Source organism: Brassica rapa, chromosome A01 (assembly GCF_000309985.2).
Source record: "Brassica rapa cultivar Chiifu-401-42 chromosome A01, CAAS_Brap_v3.01, whole genome shotgun sequence".
In the NCBI taxonomy this organism is placed as follows: Eukaryota; Viridiplantae; Streptophyta; class Magnoliopsida; order Brassicales; family Brassicaceae; genus Brassica; species Brassica rapa.
Genome location: NC_024795.2, coordinates 17,960,250 through 17,979,895, shown reverse-complemented (window position 1 = coordinate 17,979,895; position 19,646 = coordinate 17,960,250). Strand labels below are relative to the sequence as shown.

General features: G+C 33.5%; 1 protein-coding gene across 4 annotated transcripts; it reads left to right on the top strand.

Annotated features, from left to right (window-relative positions):
• Window positions 1-3,313: 3,313 nt before the first annotated feature.
• LOC103829246 (probable disease resistance protein At1g59620) lies at window positions 3,314-18,757 on the top strand. Of its 4 annotated transcripts, XM_033277541.1 has the most exons (7): window positions 3,315-8,176; window positions 8,267-8,410; window positions 8,486-8,560; window positions 9,203-12,854; window positions 13,035-13,903; window positions 14,051-14,197; window positions 14,366-18,757. In XM_033277541.1, the coding sequence occupies exons 5-7, from the start codon at window positions 13,042-13,044 to the stop codon at window positions 16,057-16,059; spliced, it is 2,703 nt and encodes a 900-aa protein (XP_033133432.1). In that variant the 5' UTR covers window positions 3,315-8,176; window positions 8,267-8,410; window positions 8,486-8,560; window positions 9,203-12,854; window positions 13,035-13,041; the 3' UTR covers window positions 16,060-18,757. The 4 variants fall into 4 exon arrangements, with proteins under 4 accessions (XP_033133431.1, XP_033133432.1, XP_033133425.1 ...); XM_033277534.1 differs by having other exon boundaries at window positions 3,315-8,410; XM_033277540.1 differs by having other exon boundaries at window positions 3,314-8,410; window positions 9,203-13,903.
• Window positions 18,758-19,646: the final 889 nt, after the last annotated feature.

Below are 19,646 nucleotides of genomic sequence, written 5' to 3'. Positions count from 1 at the left end.
TGGTGGTGGCTGTGTGGTGTTGTGGTGGTGACCAGATCTCGTCTCTCTCTTGTTTACTTGTTCCAGATCTGTTCAGATCTCCTCTCCCTTGTCTTTTGTTCCCAGATCCGGATCCAGATCTAGGCTAAGGTGGAGTGTCTTGAACCCATCTTGTTCTCATGTTCTGTATACTCCTTTATGTTGGAGTTAGGTTTGATTAGACCCTGTTTGAGAGTTAGATTGATAGAACATGAATATTGCTAGGATGATAGATGAATGGATCATGATGCATAAGAACCTTCATACTGATAAATGGGACTTGATGAACTGAATTGAGTTGTTGTGGTGATGATTGATTGGTAGTTGATACTTGTATGTTTAGAAGTGTTGTCCCATGTGATGTGATTGAAGTTAGGATGCTAGAGATAAATAAATGCTAAGCTGATAGATGAGTAATGATTATAGAAGTTATTGAAGTAGAACTTGAATGCGATGTGTATTGTGTGTGACACCGATAACGGGTGGCGTCTAGTGATTGAGTCCAAGTACAAGTATGAATGAAAAAGGAAAGTAAATGAGAATGGGAAGGGATAAGTGAAAGTGATAAGGATGTGAAATGATAAGTAAAAGTATGAAAGAATGATGTTACGGTTAAGCATGGGTGGAGAAGCATATAGAGTCTAAGGAAAGTATGTGGGGTAGTAGTTCACGCTAGGTATCCATAGGAGATGTGGCCAATCCACAAGAATATGGAAGCACCCATAGGAGATGTGGCCAATCCACAAGAATATGGGGTAGAAGCCTAGTAGGGGCTACCCACTGATGATAAGTATGTGGGGTAGTAGTTCACGCTAGGTATCCATAGGAGATGTGGCCAATCCACATGAATATGGAAGCACCCATAGGAGATGTGGCCAATCCACAAGAATATGGGGTAGAAGCCTAGTTGGGGCTACCCACTGATGAAAAGGACGAAAAGATGAAAAGGATGTGCATTGTAGGGTTTTAGCTCATGGTCGGGTAACGGGGAGTTAAAGGAGTCATAGAATCGAGTCGGACTGGTATGAGGAGACGGTTAAGTCTAGGGTTTAACGTGTGTGGCAATGAGTGAGATCATTGTATTGATTGATCACTAGGTTGCTAGAAATGTATGAAATCGAATGTTGGGAACTAATGATGATGATATGAAATGATAAAAATGCATTAACTGATTGTAGTGGCTAGTCAGCCCTAGTTCCCGCATAGAGTAGTATAGAGTGTCATGCGGGCAGGCTGGTCTAGAGCCACTTCACTGAGTAACTTGTTGCTCACTCCTCCATTTCCATTTCCCTGTGCGCAGGACTGTAAGTAGAAGTATATGGATGTGGGTGTGACGGTATTTCAAAGAAGGTTATGCGCTCGTCTCTCGGGACCAGTAACGGGACACGTAGGGTTGTCTAAATGAGTAAACACGTGTCCATAACGCCCCTTCGATAACCCTGGTCGGACGCCGGGGGATCGGGCTGTTACACATATGATATTATGTAATAAACATTCCATATTTAGTATAGTTTTAACCCAACAAAGCATTTGACTAATTGTCACTTATATATCAAGTTTTATAATAAAAATTTATTCTAACTATTCTAATTATTTTTTATTTATAATCCCGCCAACCCTAGTGATTAACCAAAATAAGTGACCGAATATTGACAGTATAGCTTCTAGCTTCCTCCGCGGACCGCGTTTAAGCTGAGCGATTGGGAGATTGGCGCGTGGGAGTAATCTGATTGGTTTATCAAACCGCCATGGTGGACTGGTTCCGGGTTATTTCGGTAGTTGTCGTAAGACACTGTCGTTTCGACGGACTTGGTCGTGACTCGTGACGTGGGATTCATGATTTTTCTCAAATGATTTGATTGGCTGTGCCTGAGGTTGTTGAACGACCGATCAAGTGCAGACACCAAAATATCGTGGAATGAACAAAATACGAATAAGAAAAAAAAAATAGCCCAATCAAGTACGTCGTTTTCGAGTTTTATTGACTATAACAGTCTAACAGATTAAACAACTAAGTTTTCTCCACAAAATATTGAAACGTGAGATTGTTTAATCTGGGATAATCGTTAGATACATGATGTTTACATCATACGTACACCAAATAAGCGTTTGACCAGAATATGATGAAGTTTTGAGTTGAATAATGGTTTCAAACTGCATGATAATAGGAACGACTGGTAATTAAGATAACTTTAGTAGTTCAATGGTGAAACTAACAAAAGAAATATAAACATTGGATATCTCTCTAGTGAAACAAACCAAATTACAATAAAAAGTACCAATTATTCATGAATGAACTATTGAAATCTGATCTCGATTCAAGATAACAACAGAAAAATCAGAGTAAGGTTTACTAAGCACCTCCAACGGCTAACCTCATTTTTTCCCTTCAAAATAAGGCAAACTCAAAATAAATTATACATTTTAGTCCAATGGTTCCTCTCATCCTTAAAAAAATAATTTCAAATATATATCTAAACTATTAAAATAAAATCATCCAAAAAATCTACTAATGTCTTCCATGCTTTCAAACATATCCAGCGTAGTTCGCTTGATACTTGTAATACCTTCAAACATATTCTCCAATGTCTTCCATGTCTTCTAAGCTGAAGCACATTGAGAAATAAACTTAAAGTAGTTTGCATCAATAGCATTGTAAATCGCAGTCTTGACCTTAGAGTTGCAATTTGAAGATTTCTTCTCTGCAGCAGTCCACTGATTTCTTGGCTTAAGAATTTCAACCTTCTCATCATCAAGCATCACCGAATGACTCCAGCCAGCTTCAGTAGAACTCCACCAATCCTCATCAAGAACACTGATAAAAGCTTTCATACGTACCTTCCAATATCCATAATTGGATGAATCAAGAGATGTGGGTTTTGTCATAGACGTTCTCGCTTGATATGCTGCCATCAAAAACTATGTCCTTCTTATTGAACCAGTTTCTTTCCTCACCCTTTAAGATCTCACCAATAACTTAGGTGATTGTACGTAGTACAATCAATTTTGCTACAAATCATACTATTTTTAACATAATAAATTAATTATTATCTACAATTATTATTTTCATGTGCTTTGTGCGCTTGGAAAATTGTTTATGGTCTCAAGCTTAAGTTTTGGTTTCTCGGTGGTTGGCTTCCATTCTCCCCCACTCAGGTTGATTATCTTCTTCTCATGCATCCCTTGGTGTAGGTGTAAGGTGTGCGGAGTTAGTCTTTTGGAGCTTTGGTTTCTTCTATTCAGAGTTTTGTGGTTCTTCGCTGGTATGAGCGCCTTGTATGTGCTTGTTTAGTTTGTGAAATGCTTCTTATCTCTTAGCTGGTGGTTGTGATTCTGGTGCTTTAGACATGCCTTTTTTTTTGTTTCGTGGTGACTTTGTTCTTCCGATGATTATTCTTTCTCTGATCCGCTTTTTTTTTTGCGCTGGTGCTTGATCACGATCCTTTGTAAATTAAATAATAGAAAATGGTAAAAATAAAAAATAACAAAATTTTATTTTATTTTTAGTTGTGAATAAATTTAATATGTAAAATATGTTTCTATTATTTTATTTATTTCTTTGTTCATCTTGAATTTTAGTGAACAATAAAATAGATTATCAAACTCATTTGATAATAGTTAGTGCGAAAAATATTAGATAGTTCACGATTATAAAGTATTTGGCCAAATTGCTATAATCTAAAAGAAGAATGACCTAAAATGCCAAAAAAAAAGACATGGATGACACGTGTCGCAAAAGCCCATGCCACTTGTCAGAAGAAGGGAAAAAACCAACTATATATATAGATATTCTGGATGTTTTTAAATATATTAAATCTAAAAGTAATTAATATATATATATAAGTATATAAATCTATTTTGGATACCCAAAATACTTCGGTTCAGATCGGATTAGGTTTCAGTTATTCAAATACTAAAATTTTGAATAATTCGGATACTTAATCAATTTCGGTTCGGAATTGGTACTACTTATTCGGATTGAGATCGGTTCGGTTCTTCGAATTCGGGTATTTTGTCCAACCCTAAATAGAAACATAAAAAACAAATATCATCATATTTACACCTGCACATGTGTGCATGTCAAAATCTAGGTTTCTTTATAAAAGCATGTTCCCCTTGGATAGACCAAAGAAAATTAAACAACTTTCTTTTTTCTTATAAGCAATGTCTCCTTTTCTTTTTCTTCTTCAAGTAATATTATTTATCTTCTAACATAAATATCTCAATAAATATATTACATCTTCTCTAAGCTTAACAAGTCAGCAGACATCACAAAACACGAACGCCAATTCAACCTATATTTATGACGCACGCACGTACTATCTTATGTAGTACTTCATGAACTGATACAGAATATACATCTTCACATACCTATCCATAACTGATTTTACTAAATATCTTTGTAACAACCCGGTTTTGTGAACCGAACATTAAGAAAACAGATTTATTAAATAGTCAAACTATAACAAACAAATTTGTATACCTAAACTGCGTCATCGTAGTTATTGATATTTTTCTCTGGGTGGACTCGCATCACATCATTATTCTTAGCCATGAGATTTGATTTCAAAGCTACAAAAACAAAATAGAAATTCTTAAAGCGTAATATATCAGAGAATAACAGCAAAAAAAAAGAATCAGAGAATAACTAAAGATAAAAGATACCACTTGTTTAACGTTCTGCTTGTGTTTATGTTTGTTGCAGAGAAGGCTCTTCAGTTTTATTTTGTTTGTCTTTTTTTCTCTTTCCTTTTCATTTATGTTTTTCTTGGATGCCAAAGAAATATAAATAGTTTCACAAAGATAAGATAGATAAAAGAAAATGTTTGTATATACCCATTTAATTTGTAGATAGTAGAGTTGAGATGCTTATGGTTACCTTTTTTGAACAAAGCTTATGGTTACGTTTTTGCTGATAGAGCTTGTTCTTTTATTGAAAAATTAAACTTTGCAACATAAACACAGTCATGTGTCGTTTTACCTGAAATAAATAATCAAGATTATTAATTGAGAATAAGAGGAAACTGGATCTAAACTAAGAGAAAACATTTACAATGAGCAATAATCATCACTTGTATGGAATGTTTTTGATCAGTAAAAGAAATCAACAGCAGGAGAAAAACCAATGAAGGAGAAAGTATGCAACACTAAATAAGATAGAAAGGTAAACGAAAAAACAGCTACACTACGTGATCTTTATTTTGTAAATGGAGGTGATAATGTGAGAAAATTTAGGAATCTAGGTATTTTTTAAATTAATTTTTGTACGTGGAGTCTCAAAATCAGTTTTTAATCATTGTTATTTTTTTTTTTTTTGTAAATCATTGCTTTGCCAAGTGTTAAATTTTGATTAGCTAAGTGACTTGTGATTTAGTATATACTAGTATTAAGTCCATGCTATGCATGGGAATATATATATTTTTTGGTAAGAACATTTGAATGTTTTTTATTTCAAATAAAAGAAAATTTTAATTATGTATAACTAAAATAACATGTATTATTTAACTTTGATATATATAAGATAATGTTAACACACTTATCATTAACTAACCACAAATTAGCTTGTTTGATATAAATATTAGTTTGAAGCTTTTTTGTATGATTTATCTTTCATTGGCTAATTATATTTAGTAATTCATTCGGTATCTCCATTTACAAAAACTAATATTATAAATCTAATGAACAATAAAAAATTAGCATGTTATAAAGAATATGTGATCTTTATCGCTTAAACAATTTTATTTGAAAACACAGTAAAAGAATTTGCATAAAAGGGGATAGTGACCATTATATTGAAAACACACGAACATATAACAAAGAGAAGCATTATAGAAGATAGCAGATATACTTAGTATTTTGCTACAGAAGAAATTTAAACTTTACCTGTTCAAAAGAGATAACATGAGGAGGACACAATCCTCGTAGTCCCAATCTATCTCTCTCAGTCAAAGGAAGGTTAAGTTTTAATCTCGTCTTCTTCTTCTGCTCGTAAAAAAAGAGTATCCTTTCATATTTTGTTTCTGATCGATTGACCGTTTCTTTGTTTATATAGACATGAAAAGTAAACAATATCTATAGATAAATATGGTGGAACATCGTTGGTGTAGTCAGTAGTGGGTTTAGAACTGCTATACGGTTGCTTTTTTTTTACCAACATACGGTTGCTTTTCTTTTGTTCTAATTAATTTTCTTTTTAAATTTGTAAATATTTATTATGTGGCAAATTATGATTCGTCAGGCGACTTACGCTTTAGTATATTTTTGAGCAATAATCATCACTTGTATGGAATGTTTTTGATCAGTAAAAGAAATCAACAGCAGGAGAAAAACCAATGAAGGAGAAAGTATGCAACACTAAATAAGATAGAAAGGTAAACGAAAAAACAGCTACACTACGTGATCTTTATTTTGTAAATGGAGGTGATAATGTGAGAAAATTTTGGAATCTAGGTATTTTTTAAATTAATTTTTGTACGTGGAGTTTCAAAATCAGTTTTTAATCATTGTTATTTTTTTTTTTTTTGTAAATCATTGCTTTGCCAAGTGTTAAATTTTGATTAGCTAAGTGACTTGTGATTTAGTATATACTAGTATTAAGTCCATGCTATGCATGGGAATATATATATTTTTTGGTAAGAACATTTGAATGTTTTTTATTTCAAATAAAAGAAAATTTTAATTATGTATAACTAAAATAACATGTATTATTTAACTTTGATATATATAAGATAATGTTAACACACTTATCATTAACTAACCACAAATTAGCTTGTTTGATATAAATATTAGTTTGAAGCTTTTTTGTATGATTTATCTTTCATTGGCTAATTATATTTAGTAATTCATTCGGTATCTCCATTTACAAAAACTAATATTATAAATCTAATGAACAATAAAAAATTAGCATGTTATAAAGAATATGTGATCTTTATCGCTTAAACAATTTTATTTGAAAACACAGTAAAAGAATTTGCATAAAAGGGGATAGTGACCATTATATTGAAAACACACGAACATATAACAAAGAGAAGCATTATAGAAGATAGCAGATATACTTAGTATTTTGCTACAGAAGAAATTTAAACTTTACCTGTTCAAAAGAGATAACATGAGGAGGACACAATCCTCGTAGTCCCAATCTATCTCTCTCAGTCAAAGGAAGGTTAAGTTTTAATCTCGTCTTCTTCTTCTGCTCGTAAAAAAAGAGTATCCTTTCATATTTTGTTTCTGATCGATTGACCGTTTCTTTGTTTATATAGACATGAAAAGTAAACAATATCTATAGATAAATATGGTGGAACATCGTTGGTGTAGTCAGTAGTGGGTTTAGAACTGCTATACGGTTGCTTTTTTTTTACCAACATACGGTTGCTTTTCTTTTGTTCTAATTAATTTTCTTTTTAAATTTGTAAATATTTATTACGTGGCAAATTATGATTCGTCAGGCGACTTACGCTTTAGTATATAAAGGATATATGATCGTACATATCCTCTTCCCTAATTGAAAAGCCCTAGCCGTAAGAAACCATCTCCATCTTCACGATCTCTCACTCTTTTGTTGCAGCCATGTAAGAGGAGCTCTGCCATTGTTGACGCATCACCACCGTATCTCTTCTCTGTTGTTAATGGCTTACCATCTCTATGATTCAATCTCCACCGAAGAACACAGATGTAATTACCATGTTGGAGCTAGTTGGCTACGTTACGAGACGGAGAGAGAACGTGACCATAAGCCGGCGCCACCGCCATGATCATCACCAACCACCACGGAGTTGTGCCCCTGTGAACCTAAACCCACCAGACGTGTGACCTATAGCACCAGAGATACTTTTGCGCAGCAGAGATTTCTTCATGTCTTAACCTGAGGAGAAGAGATGGATACATCAGACCCATGGCTGAGGAGTGGTTTTGCGAGAGGTTTCAAGTACGATCCAGGGGGTTCTAGGCAACTAGTCATGGCTCTTTGGATATATCTAGTTTCCAGGAATCTGTAGAAACAAACGGAATCAAGATCGGAGTTGTACAGCAAAAGTTATTGACATGCTTCTTGGACAAGAATAAGCTTAAGCTGTTGGAATGCTGAAACAGTTCCGACCAGTGTCAGAGTAAAGGCGAAACGGTGAACCTTAACAAAGGCTTTCAGTCTGGGAATTTTACAGTAAGTATTTAACTCTTTCAGTTATCGTCTCCAACAAACGGATTGTCATTCCAAGTTATTTTCTGAGAGTTAAGCTTGTTTTCGTGGGAGGTGTTGGTGCAGTCTACGTTTTCGACCAGTCTGGAGACGAAGCTAATTGATTAATCAGATGGTGCCCGATCGGAGTAAAACCGGTGGCTACGGATATAGGACATCTAGGGCTACATTCGGACTGGAGGGATTGAAAAGTTAACTGTCAGTTCTTGAGTTATGCATCTGTTTTCTCTAGGGTTCAGTTCTGGCAGAATCATCATACTCATTTATTTTCAGACTTTCGGAGTTGCTGTGATAGAGCCATCAAGGGCTATTCTGTGCTTCTCAGGTTCTTTAGAATCCGTGACAAAGGTGAGGGTCTATTCCGTAAATTCCGTACCAGTGTAGAATTCACTCTATGTTAGTTTAGATTTTGAATCATGATCCATCTGTTTGAATTGAGTCTTTTTGAGTCTTGATTGTTTAGTTCATTCATTGTAAATTGGAACTAGGGGTCTAGAGGATTCAACCGTTGATTTGATTGTGTGATGTTAAGAAATGCGATATATATATGTATGTATACATAGTTATGAGTAGGGACTATGTGAGTGGGCGGGGGTCCAGAGATGTCTGGACTAGCGACGTAGCTTGGGTGGGCGGGGGCTTAGAGACGTCTGGGCTAGCGACACAGATTGTATAGGGCGTGGGTGCAGAGACGTTTGCATTCGACGCAACTTTGGAGGGCGGAGGTACAGAGACAAACTGTACTAGCGACGCAGCGTATGTATATATAGATATCTGTATGAGGAGATGCGGGGTGTATGGACTAGCTATATGCTATCATCGCATTGCTTGTGTTGTGTGATGCTTTAGGCGTCTTGTTTGTTCATGTTAGAGCTAAACTTCCATAGTGGGAGTTCTATTGCTCAAGTCAGTGGTTTGCGTGTTTAGCATCTCATACCTCACGGAGTAACTCTCCTGTTACTCACCCCTCCTATCCCTTTCCCCTTTCAGGTGAGACTGACGAGCAGAAGTTATTGCTATCGGATTGGTGTTTTGGGAGTTTTATTTCTTTCTTTTTCAAACTTGCGGATTCTATGCTTTTATCGATATTTTCGGGATTTATTATGTTATTTGGATTTATGGCTATTTATTGGATTTACGACTTTGGAGTTGATTTTTGAGAAGTAATAAATAGAGATTTCAGACTTTTTATTTATTTAAGTTATTTTGAAAAATACGGGTGTTACAATCTTACTTACGTGAAGAGACGAAAGCATTTGGATATTTGGGAATGATGCATGTGGTTAAAGAGCTAACTGCTTCATATGATTTAACAAAAGGACGCCATGAACAATAAGGAAACATGGCTTTGCACGTGGCAGCCTACAGTGGCTACCCTGTCTCATGAAACTCTGAGCTCACTCTCTCCATATTTGCCCTTCACTAGAAACAACGTCGGTGAAACACTCCTTCACGATGGTATCTCATGTTTCGAGACTCCAATGTTCTAGAGGCTTGAAAAGCACATTGCTATCATGAACTGTCATCACATCGGCTTCTTGGAAATCATTGGGTTGTGTCGTGAACTATTGAAATAATGAGGGGACATACGACTCTTCATTTTGCAATCCTCGGGAATGTTCCTTTGGAGTTTGTGAGATGCTCATGTCGGTAAAAGCGATTGATATTAACATTAAGGATGTTTTTGGCATGACTCCGTTTGATATGATCACGCACAAGCCACAGTCTCCAACGTTTTAGATTTTATGTTGCGGCTATTATATTATCTAGATATATGTTTAGCTGCTGTGATAGAGCATCACAAGGTGGGTCGTGTCTCACTTGAAGGACAAAGGCAACGTTTGCAGCCTAAAAGCTTATAATATCTACTATACTAAAATTACTAAAACAAAAAGTATGATAATAATCCAGTGGCATAACACGGATAACTACCTAGTCCGGATAATGCTTATTGTTTTATAAAACTTACAAATTTTACCTAAATATGATTTTATTTTCATCAAATTTTCTGCCAAACTACAAAATCTTGGGTTCTTGTCAAAATTACAAAATTGTGTTTTCCGCCAAAATCGCAAAATATTGTTTTTTCTGCCAAAATCGCAAAGCAAGTTTTCTCACCAAAATTTCAAAATGTGTTTTCTCACTTATCACAAAATCATGTTTCTCGCCAAAACCGCAAAATCTTGGTTTCTTACCAAATTTGCAAAAGCAAGTTTTCCGTAAAAACTGTCAAACGAATTTTACTGCCAAAGTCGCAAAGGTGTATTCCGCCAAAATCATAAAATCAAGTTTTTCCACTAAAGCTACAAAAACGAGTTTTCTCACCAAAATCAATAAATTTTGTTATCCCATTAAAACCGCAAAATCTTCTTTTCCTTTATAGATCAAAAAATCTTTTTTTTTGTTAAAACTAAAACCTCAACATTGAGTTTTTATCTGTCAAAACCGTGAATTCGAGTTTTTTATTCTAAACCGAAGTTTTCCATTTTTCTCCAAAACCGTGAAATCGTGTTTTTGGTCTAAAAATGGTTTCACCTCTTTGTCGGGAACCCAAACAATGTACCTCCCAATGAGAATTGAACCAAGTGAAAAGTGCCTAGGCACTCCATTACCACAGCTCATTGGTAAAACCTATTTTGAGTAAATTTTTATAGCTAGTAACTAGCACCATCCACATCCAAAAATACCTTTTAGATTTTTTGGAGAGGCATAATATCACCACATATAATCAAACTTGTAATTTTTGGTAGTCGTCTGTTAAAATAGAAACCACTGGGATACAAATATTTCTCACGAAGTCTTGTTTTCATGGTAAAACTACAATAATAAAAATATAAAAAGATATAGTGAAACTATCCTCCTATATATTAACCGAAAAGTCACATAAGTGAATTTTGCTGCCATTCAAAGATGAAGGTTAGCATTAATTATTTTAATTTGATTTGTTGTTGGTATTTGAATTTTCAGTTATTTCATTAAAGTTTTTAAAAATAAACTAATGATAGAATTATTAAATGTAATCTAGGTTACCAAACAAATAATCAAACATCTTAAATATAGATGAATTAACATATTTTATTTATAGAAACAATTAAATATCATAAATTACATTAAAGAAATTCATAATATACATATAAATACATATTATATTATAGAAAAAAATATAATTGATTTTAAATATCATTCTACTAATAGTGGATGTAATAAATCATATATTACAGAAAATAATTACCCTAAACCTAATAATATTATAAGAAAAATAGATATTATGCTTATGATAATATAATTTTTAATAATAATTAAAATATTTAAATTTAATTTCTAATTTCAAATAGTTTGATAATCAAAAATTATTTTTAGATGAGTTGTTAGATTAAAGATAGTTCAACAACATAAATTAGTCATCAAAATAGTTTTCTTACATGGAAGCAATATTAAAATTGGTTCATGTAATTGGTCGTAGAATTAGTTTTTATTTTATTTTAACACGTGTAAAAACATAAATACTCTAACCTTCAAGAGAGAGAAAAATTATTTTTTGTGTAGTTGCAAGATGATGGTCAGAGACTTCTATAGGTCTGATATCGGCTTTGCTGATTTATTTTACTTATGTTTATTTGATTTGTTTGATTGTTTTTACTTTATTTTAAATTTAACAAAAACAAATATTGTTCTTTGAATATGATTTAAAAAAATTACATGTTACTTTTAGATATGAAGAAGGTATTCAAAAAGTAAACACATAAAGGTAAAATGTAATTGTTTTTAATCATATTCAAAACTTTTGTTTTTGCCAAATCTTTTACAAAGACACATAAAAGAACAATTATTGTTTTGTTAATTTAAAATAAATTGAAAAAAATCAAACAAATCAAATAAACGTATGTAAAATAAATCAACAAAGCCGATATCAGAGCTATAGAAGTCTTTCGCCATCGTCTTGGAACTACACCAAAATGCTTTTTCTCTCTCTTAAAAGTTAGAGTATTATGTTTTTACACGTGCTAAATTAAAATAAAAAGTAATTATACAGCCAGTTGAACCAATTTTAATTTTCTTACTATGTAAAAAAATATTTTTAATAGCTAATTTATGTCGTTGAACTATCTTAAATCTCACAAATTTTCTAAGAATAATTTTTGATTATCGAACGAATTGCAGTTAGATATTAGATATTAAAATTTTAATATCAAATTATTCAAAATTGTATGATCATAAAGATAATATTTACTTTTCTTATCATATTATTACCGCGAAATCGCGGACAAACACTTAGTAAATATTATATGAATTCCTTAAAACATATAGACTTGTAACTTGAATATCTATAGGTAACAAACATACCCTATAGGACCTTTTACATTATAAATTTATTGTTTGTAAGTTTTTGTGGGTTGAATTTAAATGGGCTGAATTTTGTATGGTTTGAGCTGGGATATGTAGGAGTCAACTCTTCTAATGGCTCTTCAGCAGAGTTTTCACTTCGAATTAAGCACACAAAAACACAACCGACATATAGAGACGTGGCAGATAAGGAAATAATAGAGTGCGTTAAGACTTTTCCACCCAAAGTTTTGTGAGTTGGTGTTGACTTGGACAAAAATAAACTCATCAGTTGGACGAAAGCGTTTTCCAGGAGCAGGTGATTCTTGGATCTTTTGTATTTTCGCATTTTTCACGTCTTTGTACAACGATTTGTGGATTGAATCCCTCAGAATATAGTTTATTCGAGTCCTTGAGTTTTGTAAAAAAAAAAAAAACAAATTATAACTACTGGATCCTCCTCCTGTGATTATTGACTGCTAGTTTCATTGTTGAACAGGAAATTAATGGCGGACTCACTTTTATCATTTGGAGTCGAAAAGCTTTGGGACCTCCTTGTCAGAGAATCTGAGCGACTTCAAGGGGTTGATGATCAGATCAATGGACTAAAGAGTGATTTAAATATGTTGAAGTGCTTTTTGGAAGATGCAGAAGCCAAGAAACACACAAGTGCAATGGTGAGAAACACTGTGAAAGAGATCAAAGAAATTGTTTATGACGCAGAAGATATAATCGAAATCTTTCTTCTGGAGGAAGGACTCGGAAAAACAAGTAGCATCAGGAAGAGAGTGAGAAGATTTCCTCGCGTTATGGTGAAACGCATGGGGCTTGCTTTCGATATGAAAGCCATAAGCAATAGAATATCTAAGGTGATCCGTGATATGCAGAGTCTTGGCGTGCAACAAGTCATTGTCAATGAAACGTATGCACAGGAGAGACAAAAGGAAATGCGCCAAACTTTTTCTAGTGATACTGAAGACCATCTCGTGGGTTTGGAGGAGAATGTTGAGCAATTAGTTGGCTATTTGGCGGATGAAGATAGTAGCAGCCAAGTGGTTTCCATAACCGGGATGGGCGGTATTGGTAAAACCACCCTCGCAAGACAAGTTTTTAATCATGAGATAGTAAAAAGCCATTTTCCAGGACTCGCATGGGTATCTATCTCACAACAGTTTACAAGGAAGTATGTGTGGCAGACGATCTTGCGGAAACTTAGGCGAGAATATAAGGTGTTAGAGATGACAGAAGATGAACTCCAAGAAGAACTTGTTCGGCTGTTGGGAATACAAAAGACTTTGATTGTCCTTGATGATATATGGAGAGAAGGAGACTGGGACATAATAAAACCAATATTTCCACGACACAAAGGTGAAATCTTGTGGTACATATATAAATTAGATACTTCTCTTATTATATTTCGTAGCTTTTTGTTTGGGTGAATAAAAAGAGGAAGGTCATAAAGCACTATGTCATTTTTTCTAGTAAGTTATGTAAAAACAGTTATATTTTCTGTAGGTTGGAAGATACTTCTTACTTCCCGCAACGAGGGTGTAGCATTACGAGCAGATCCAAAATGTTTCACTTTTAAGCCAAATTGTCTATCTCTCGATGAATGTTGGTATATTTTTCGGAGGATAGCATTTCCTAGGAGCGACACGGCCCGTGAGTTCTTAACTAAGACAACCTCTGAGTATTCTTTTTTCCAAGTAAAAAAACAATATGATGTTTTCTGCCTTGTATAAAACTGACTCCAATATCTTCAAGACATGTGTTTTTTTTTTTTTAACACTCTTGTAGAATGATTTGTAAACTTGATAATGTGTTTTGCAGAACTTAAGGTTGATGAAATGGAAGAGATGGGTAAGCAAATGATCAAACACTGTGGAGGACTACCTTTGGCAGTGAAACTGTTAGGAGGTTTGCTAGCTTCCCAATACACATTGCATCAATGGAAAAGGATATATGAGAATATAAGATCTCACATCATTGGAGGGACTAGTTACAATGGCGACAACAACAATTTGGTTTATCATGTATTATCTTTGAGTTTCGAAGAGTTGCCTAGTTGTTTGAAGCATTGCTTCCTCTACTTGGCTCATTTTCCAGAAGATTGTCCAGTAGATGTTGAGAAACTGGCCTACTACTGGGCCGCGGAAAGAATGCCAAAACCGGAGTATGATGAAAGAACAAGTGTTCGAGATGTTGTTGATGGCTACATAGAAGAGTTGGTTAAAAGAAATATGGTCATCTCCGAAAGAGATGGTAGGACTTTGAGATTTGAAAAGTGTCACTTGCATGACACGATGAGAGAAGTTTGTCTTCTTAAAGCCAAAGAAGAGAACTTTCTACAAATTGTTCATGGCACCACCTCTGAATCTTCTTGTAAATCTCGCAGACTCGCTATACATCGGCTTGATAAAACATTTAATGAAGAGATGGAGATAAACAATCCAAAACTTAGATCTCTCTTGGTTATCTTGAAGGACATGAGAACAGATTGGATGGTACCAGGTTTGCGCTTTACCGGGCTAAAGTTGATGAGGGTTTTAGATCTCTCTAAAGCTCAATTTGATGGAGGGGAGTTACCCTCAAGCATTGGAAATCTCATTCACTTGAGATACTTGAGTTTATATATGGCACATGTAACTCATCTACCTTCTTCTATGCGGAAACTGAAGTTGCTGATCTATTTAAACCTATGTGTTGATGCTAGATGTTCACTCTACATGCCCAATTTCTTGAAAAAGATGCGAGAATTGACAACCCTCTGGTTTCCATTGAGGATACATGACAAGGTAAAGATGGAATTGGGCAATCTAGTCAATCTGGAGACGTTAGAGAATTTCTCAACAGAGCATGGGAGTGTGTGTGATATCCAGGGAATGACAAGGCTCAAAACCCTCTCTATCTCATTCAATGGCAAGGGGTGTACTATGGAAACCCTATCTTCATCTCTGAGTGAATTGAGACACTTGGAAAATCTTAATATATATGATGCTTATAAGTTGTATGCTCCCACAGTTGATGAAGAAGGATTTTGTTTTGATTGCAAGAATCTCAAACAGCTCAAGTTGAGTATATGTATGCCAAGGTTACCTGATGCGCAACGCTTCCCTTCTCACCTTAGAAGCATAACTTTACGTGGTTGTTGCTTAGAGGAGGATCCAATCCTGATTCTAGAGAAGCTTCTTCACTTATATGATGTAAGTTTACTAAATATATCTTTCTGTGGGAGGAGAATGGTTTGCTCGAGTGGTGGGTTTCCCCAACTGCATAAGCTTGAATTTGGTGGATTAGCTGAGTGGGAAGAGTGGATTGTAGAAGAAGGCTCCATGCCCTTTCTTCAAACTCTGACTATTCATAATTGTCGAAAGTTGATGGAGCTTCCTGATGGGCTGAGGTTTGTCACTTCCTTGGAAGAACTGGATATGAACACACATACATTAGAATTTTGGAAGAAATTGTCCATAGGAGGAGAAGAATACTACAAAGTCCAACACATACCTCTTTTGAATATCGTCTAACATAAAGAAAAGGGTAACTTTCCTCCTTTGAACTCTAAATGAGAAGCTCATATCTGTACCTTTGTTGTTTCAGAGAGGTGAGGCTTGATATCTTTTAATTTGTTTAGAGATTTTATTGTATTTTTGTTGTCACGCAACTAGGCTTCAGAATCTTTGTCGACAACATCGTTGACTTTGAGAACCTTCCATAACCAGATTCTGTTTTGCCAAGATATTTATTTGGACATAATCTATCAAAACACCGCCTGTGTATCTTTCACAGTTAATCTTTTTCTCTTCCCTACAAGTTACTTGGTAGGTTTTCTTATTTTCTATTTTTTTTTGTCAAAAAATTGATAATGTGGAGGGACTCGAAACATAGACACTCGCTTGACCAAACACACTAACCACACGGCCAAGTTGTATTTCTTGTATGTTTAAACTACTAGAGATTTTTTTTTTCTGTTTCAAGCTTGTGATTAGAATTCTCTTGCAATTATAACAAGGGACTTGTGGGTGAGACAGCTATGCCATTTGGATTTCAGTGAATACTCAGAGTTGATGACCAAGTTACTCAGATACAATATCTACGATTATGCCTAATTTATCTACTAATAATAGCAATCCCAATTAATTCCAATGGACATGTCTTTTTATTATAAATTTGTCCATGCCCGTTTGTGGTACCTTTTCGTTTATAACCGTTTTTTTTAAATTGTATATTTTTTTAATTTATGTCTTTTCAGTTCTATTTATTATATATAAAATTTAATATTTGCAACTGTCTAAAAATGAACCATTACAACCTTTAAATGTTAACCATTGCAAGTTTTGGTATTCAAACATTGCAACACATTTGGTGATCAACTTTTGAACGTAATTAATCATTGCAATCTTTAATAGTTAACAGTTGCAATCTGGGCTCTATATATATCGTAGTGTGAGCAATGAAAACTGCGACAACAAAGAAACATCAAAATAAAAACGAAATGGTACTTTCATTTGGTACCTTCTAGTGGAGTCTCTTGAAAATACGGTTAGATTTAGAAGTATCTATTTCGTGATGATGCATCCTTCTCCACAAGTATCAAGGTCATGGTAAAATTGAATCCATAACTTAATTCCAAGTTAGTGATAGGGAAGATTGAACACCTTCAGAGACTTTATCAGAAGGATAATTAAAAGGCGTATGTTAAAGACAAAAAAAAACGGACAATACAAACATGTGGCTAACATATATCTACCGCCAGAGAGCAGCACTCTCATAGGGAGACAAAAACAGTGACAGAGATCAACTTCATCACCGGTAAGAGAAGACAATTTGAAACAACTCAAGCAAAAATGAATGAAATTATGTGTAAACAACACAATTAAAAAAATTTAAATAACAAAAATACTTTTCTGAAACCATTTTTCTCTCTGAGGGTGATTCATACACGACCAGTTACAGACTCCCCTATACTGTTTTTGGATATTCCGGCAGCTTAGGTCGTCGGAGTTTCTCGTTTTTTTTTATTTTTCTGTTTGTCTCGTAACACATCTACAGCCTTGATGGCGATATTGGCGGGATTGGATTTCTTCAATCGATGTCAACTTTCTGTTGATTATTTTCCAATCTATAGAGTGATTGACCGGTCTTCTCTGGCAGTGATGTTGACACTGTTTTTCCTCCTATGGCTATCGGTGTTGTCCCGAGTTAATATGCAATGAGTTTATGACAAAAAGTTGTTTTTCTACAATTATTAGTGTTAAGAATGTTTTAAAATTATGTTTTATTTATACTCACTGTTTATACTCACTGTTTATTTATACTATGTTTTTCGATATGCAGTTATTGGAAAAAGTTGTGAAAACGTTTAATGTATTTTGTCATCAATATGCAGAATTGTCTCTTTCCATTTAAAAATCAAAATGGTTTTAAAAAGTAGTTAAATCAATAAATGTTTTTCTACAATTATTAGTGTTAAGAATGTTTTAAAATTATGTATTTTCATTATAAAAGACAAATTAGTTTTTAAAAGTAGTTAAACTAATTAAGTGGTTTTATAATTATTTATTTTAATTATTATGTGTGTTTATAATATATATTAAAAATTAAATTATTTTAAAAATATATTTTAATATTTTAATAAGCATCTTTATTTAATTATGTGTCTTTTCAGTTAAGGTACTAATTAACTCAAATCTGAAAAGTCATGATTGTTCGTATAGATATTTTAGAAAACTATAAATAAACCTTGTCCATTATTTTTTATAAAATTTTAAAATCATGATATTTTCATTATAACTGAATGTATCCATCTTCTGATGACTTCACATTTTCTAAAGCATTGGTTCCATGGTGGTTTCCATTGAAGTCGACATGTTGGCAAATCTATTATAATTTGTACAAAGAAAAAATGACTCACCATATAATCATGATGAGTTGATGACCATTGAGAATTACCCCCAAACTAACCATAGAAATTAGTTTGGACAAAAAACATTAGACCACTACTAGCATATATGCCGGAAAGCAAAATATAGTTAAACAAAAACAACACATCTAGAATTGGCTTACTACATTCTGACCAGAACATATGCGAACAAACTTTTGATCAGAAGAGGAAGACTTTGAGTGACTGTAATTGTCAGAAGACAACACAAAGGAGTACGATCGATAAATAAAAACTGCATATGAATCCATTCATCTCTCAACTCCTTCGTTGATTTCAAATCTGAAAATACGGAAACAAAGAACAAAGCTAAAGAGAAGAATAAGGAGTATAACGACGTCAGAGTCAACGCAACGCCGGCGGAAAAAAATAAAAAGAGAAGATGAGTTGTGTCGCAACTTTGGAGAGAAACGGTTACTATGTTATGTCAAAACAGTAATTTTGTTAATTAAGGATGCTAATTAAATTGTTTACAAGATGAACTTTTAAGAATTTCTAAAAATTGTCTATGTGTATCATTTCCTAAATATTAATAGATTTATATATTCCTCCTTATTTGTATGCGTGCATTTTTACTTTATATAGGGTAATAAAATAGTCTTAAATATAATTTACTCATTAATAAAGCCAACTCTTAATATAATTAACGTTTGATAGGTTGTCAAAATATTCAAAATGGGTCTTTTCAAAATGAATTATTTTTTTCATCTTAAAAACTTCTAAAAATGTTTGTGTAATTCAGTTTTAGGTAATTAAAGTATTCTTATGATATAATATATATATATATATATATATATTTATGAAATTAAATATGATATGGTTTTTGAATTATACTTTATTAATGTTTTGGTGTTGATTTTTCTGCTTGATTTAGTTTCGTTTATTTGGGTTTTAGATAAAACGCTCGAACTTACTTAGACAATACTATTATATACTATAAATATTAACAAAATCTAAACCAAGAAAAAATGTTTTAATGTTTTTCGATATGCACATTTTCATCTTTACGTGAATTTGATATAAAGTAATATTTAGTTAGTGAGTCTCTGATTATATTTAAATATGGGAAAATTGTTAGTGATTTAAGTGAATCTTTGCAACCGTTTAAGTGGGATCTTGAAATTTTCTCACTAAACAGTTACAACTGATTAAATGGAATATTGCAACAGTTAG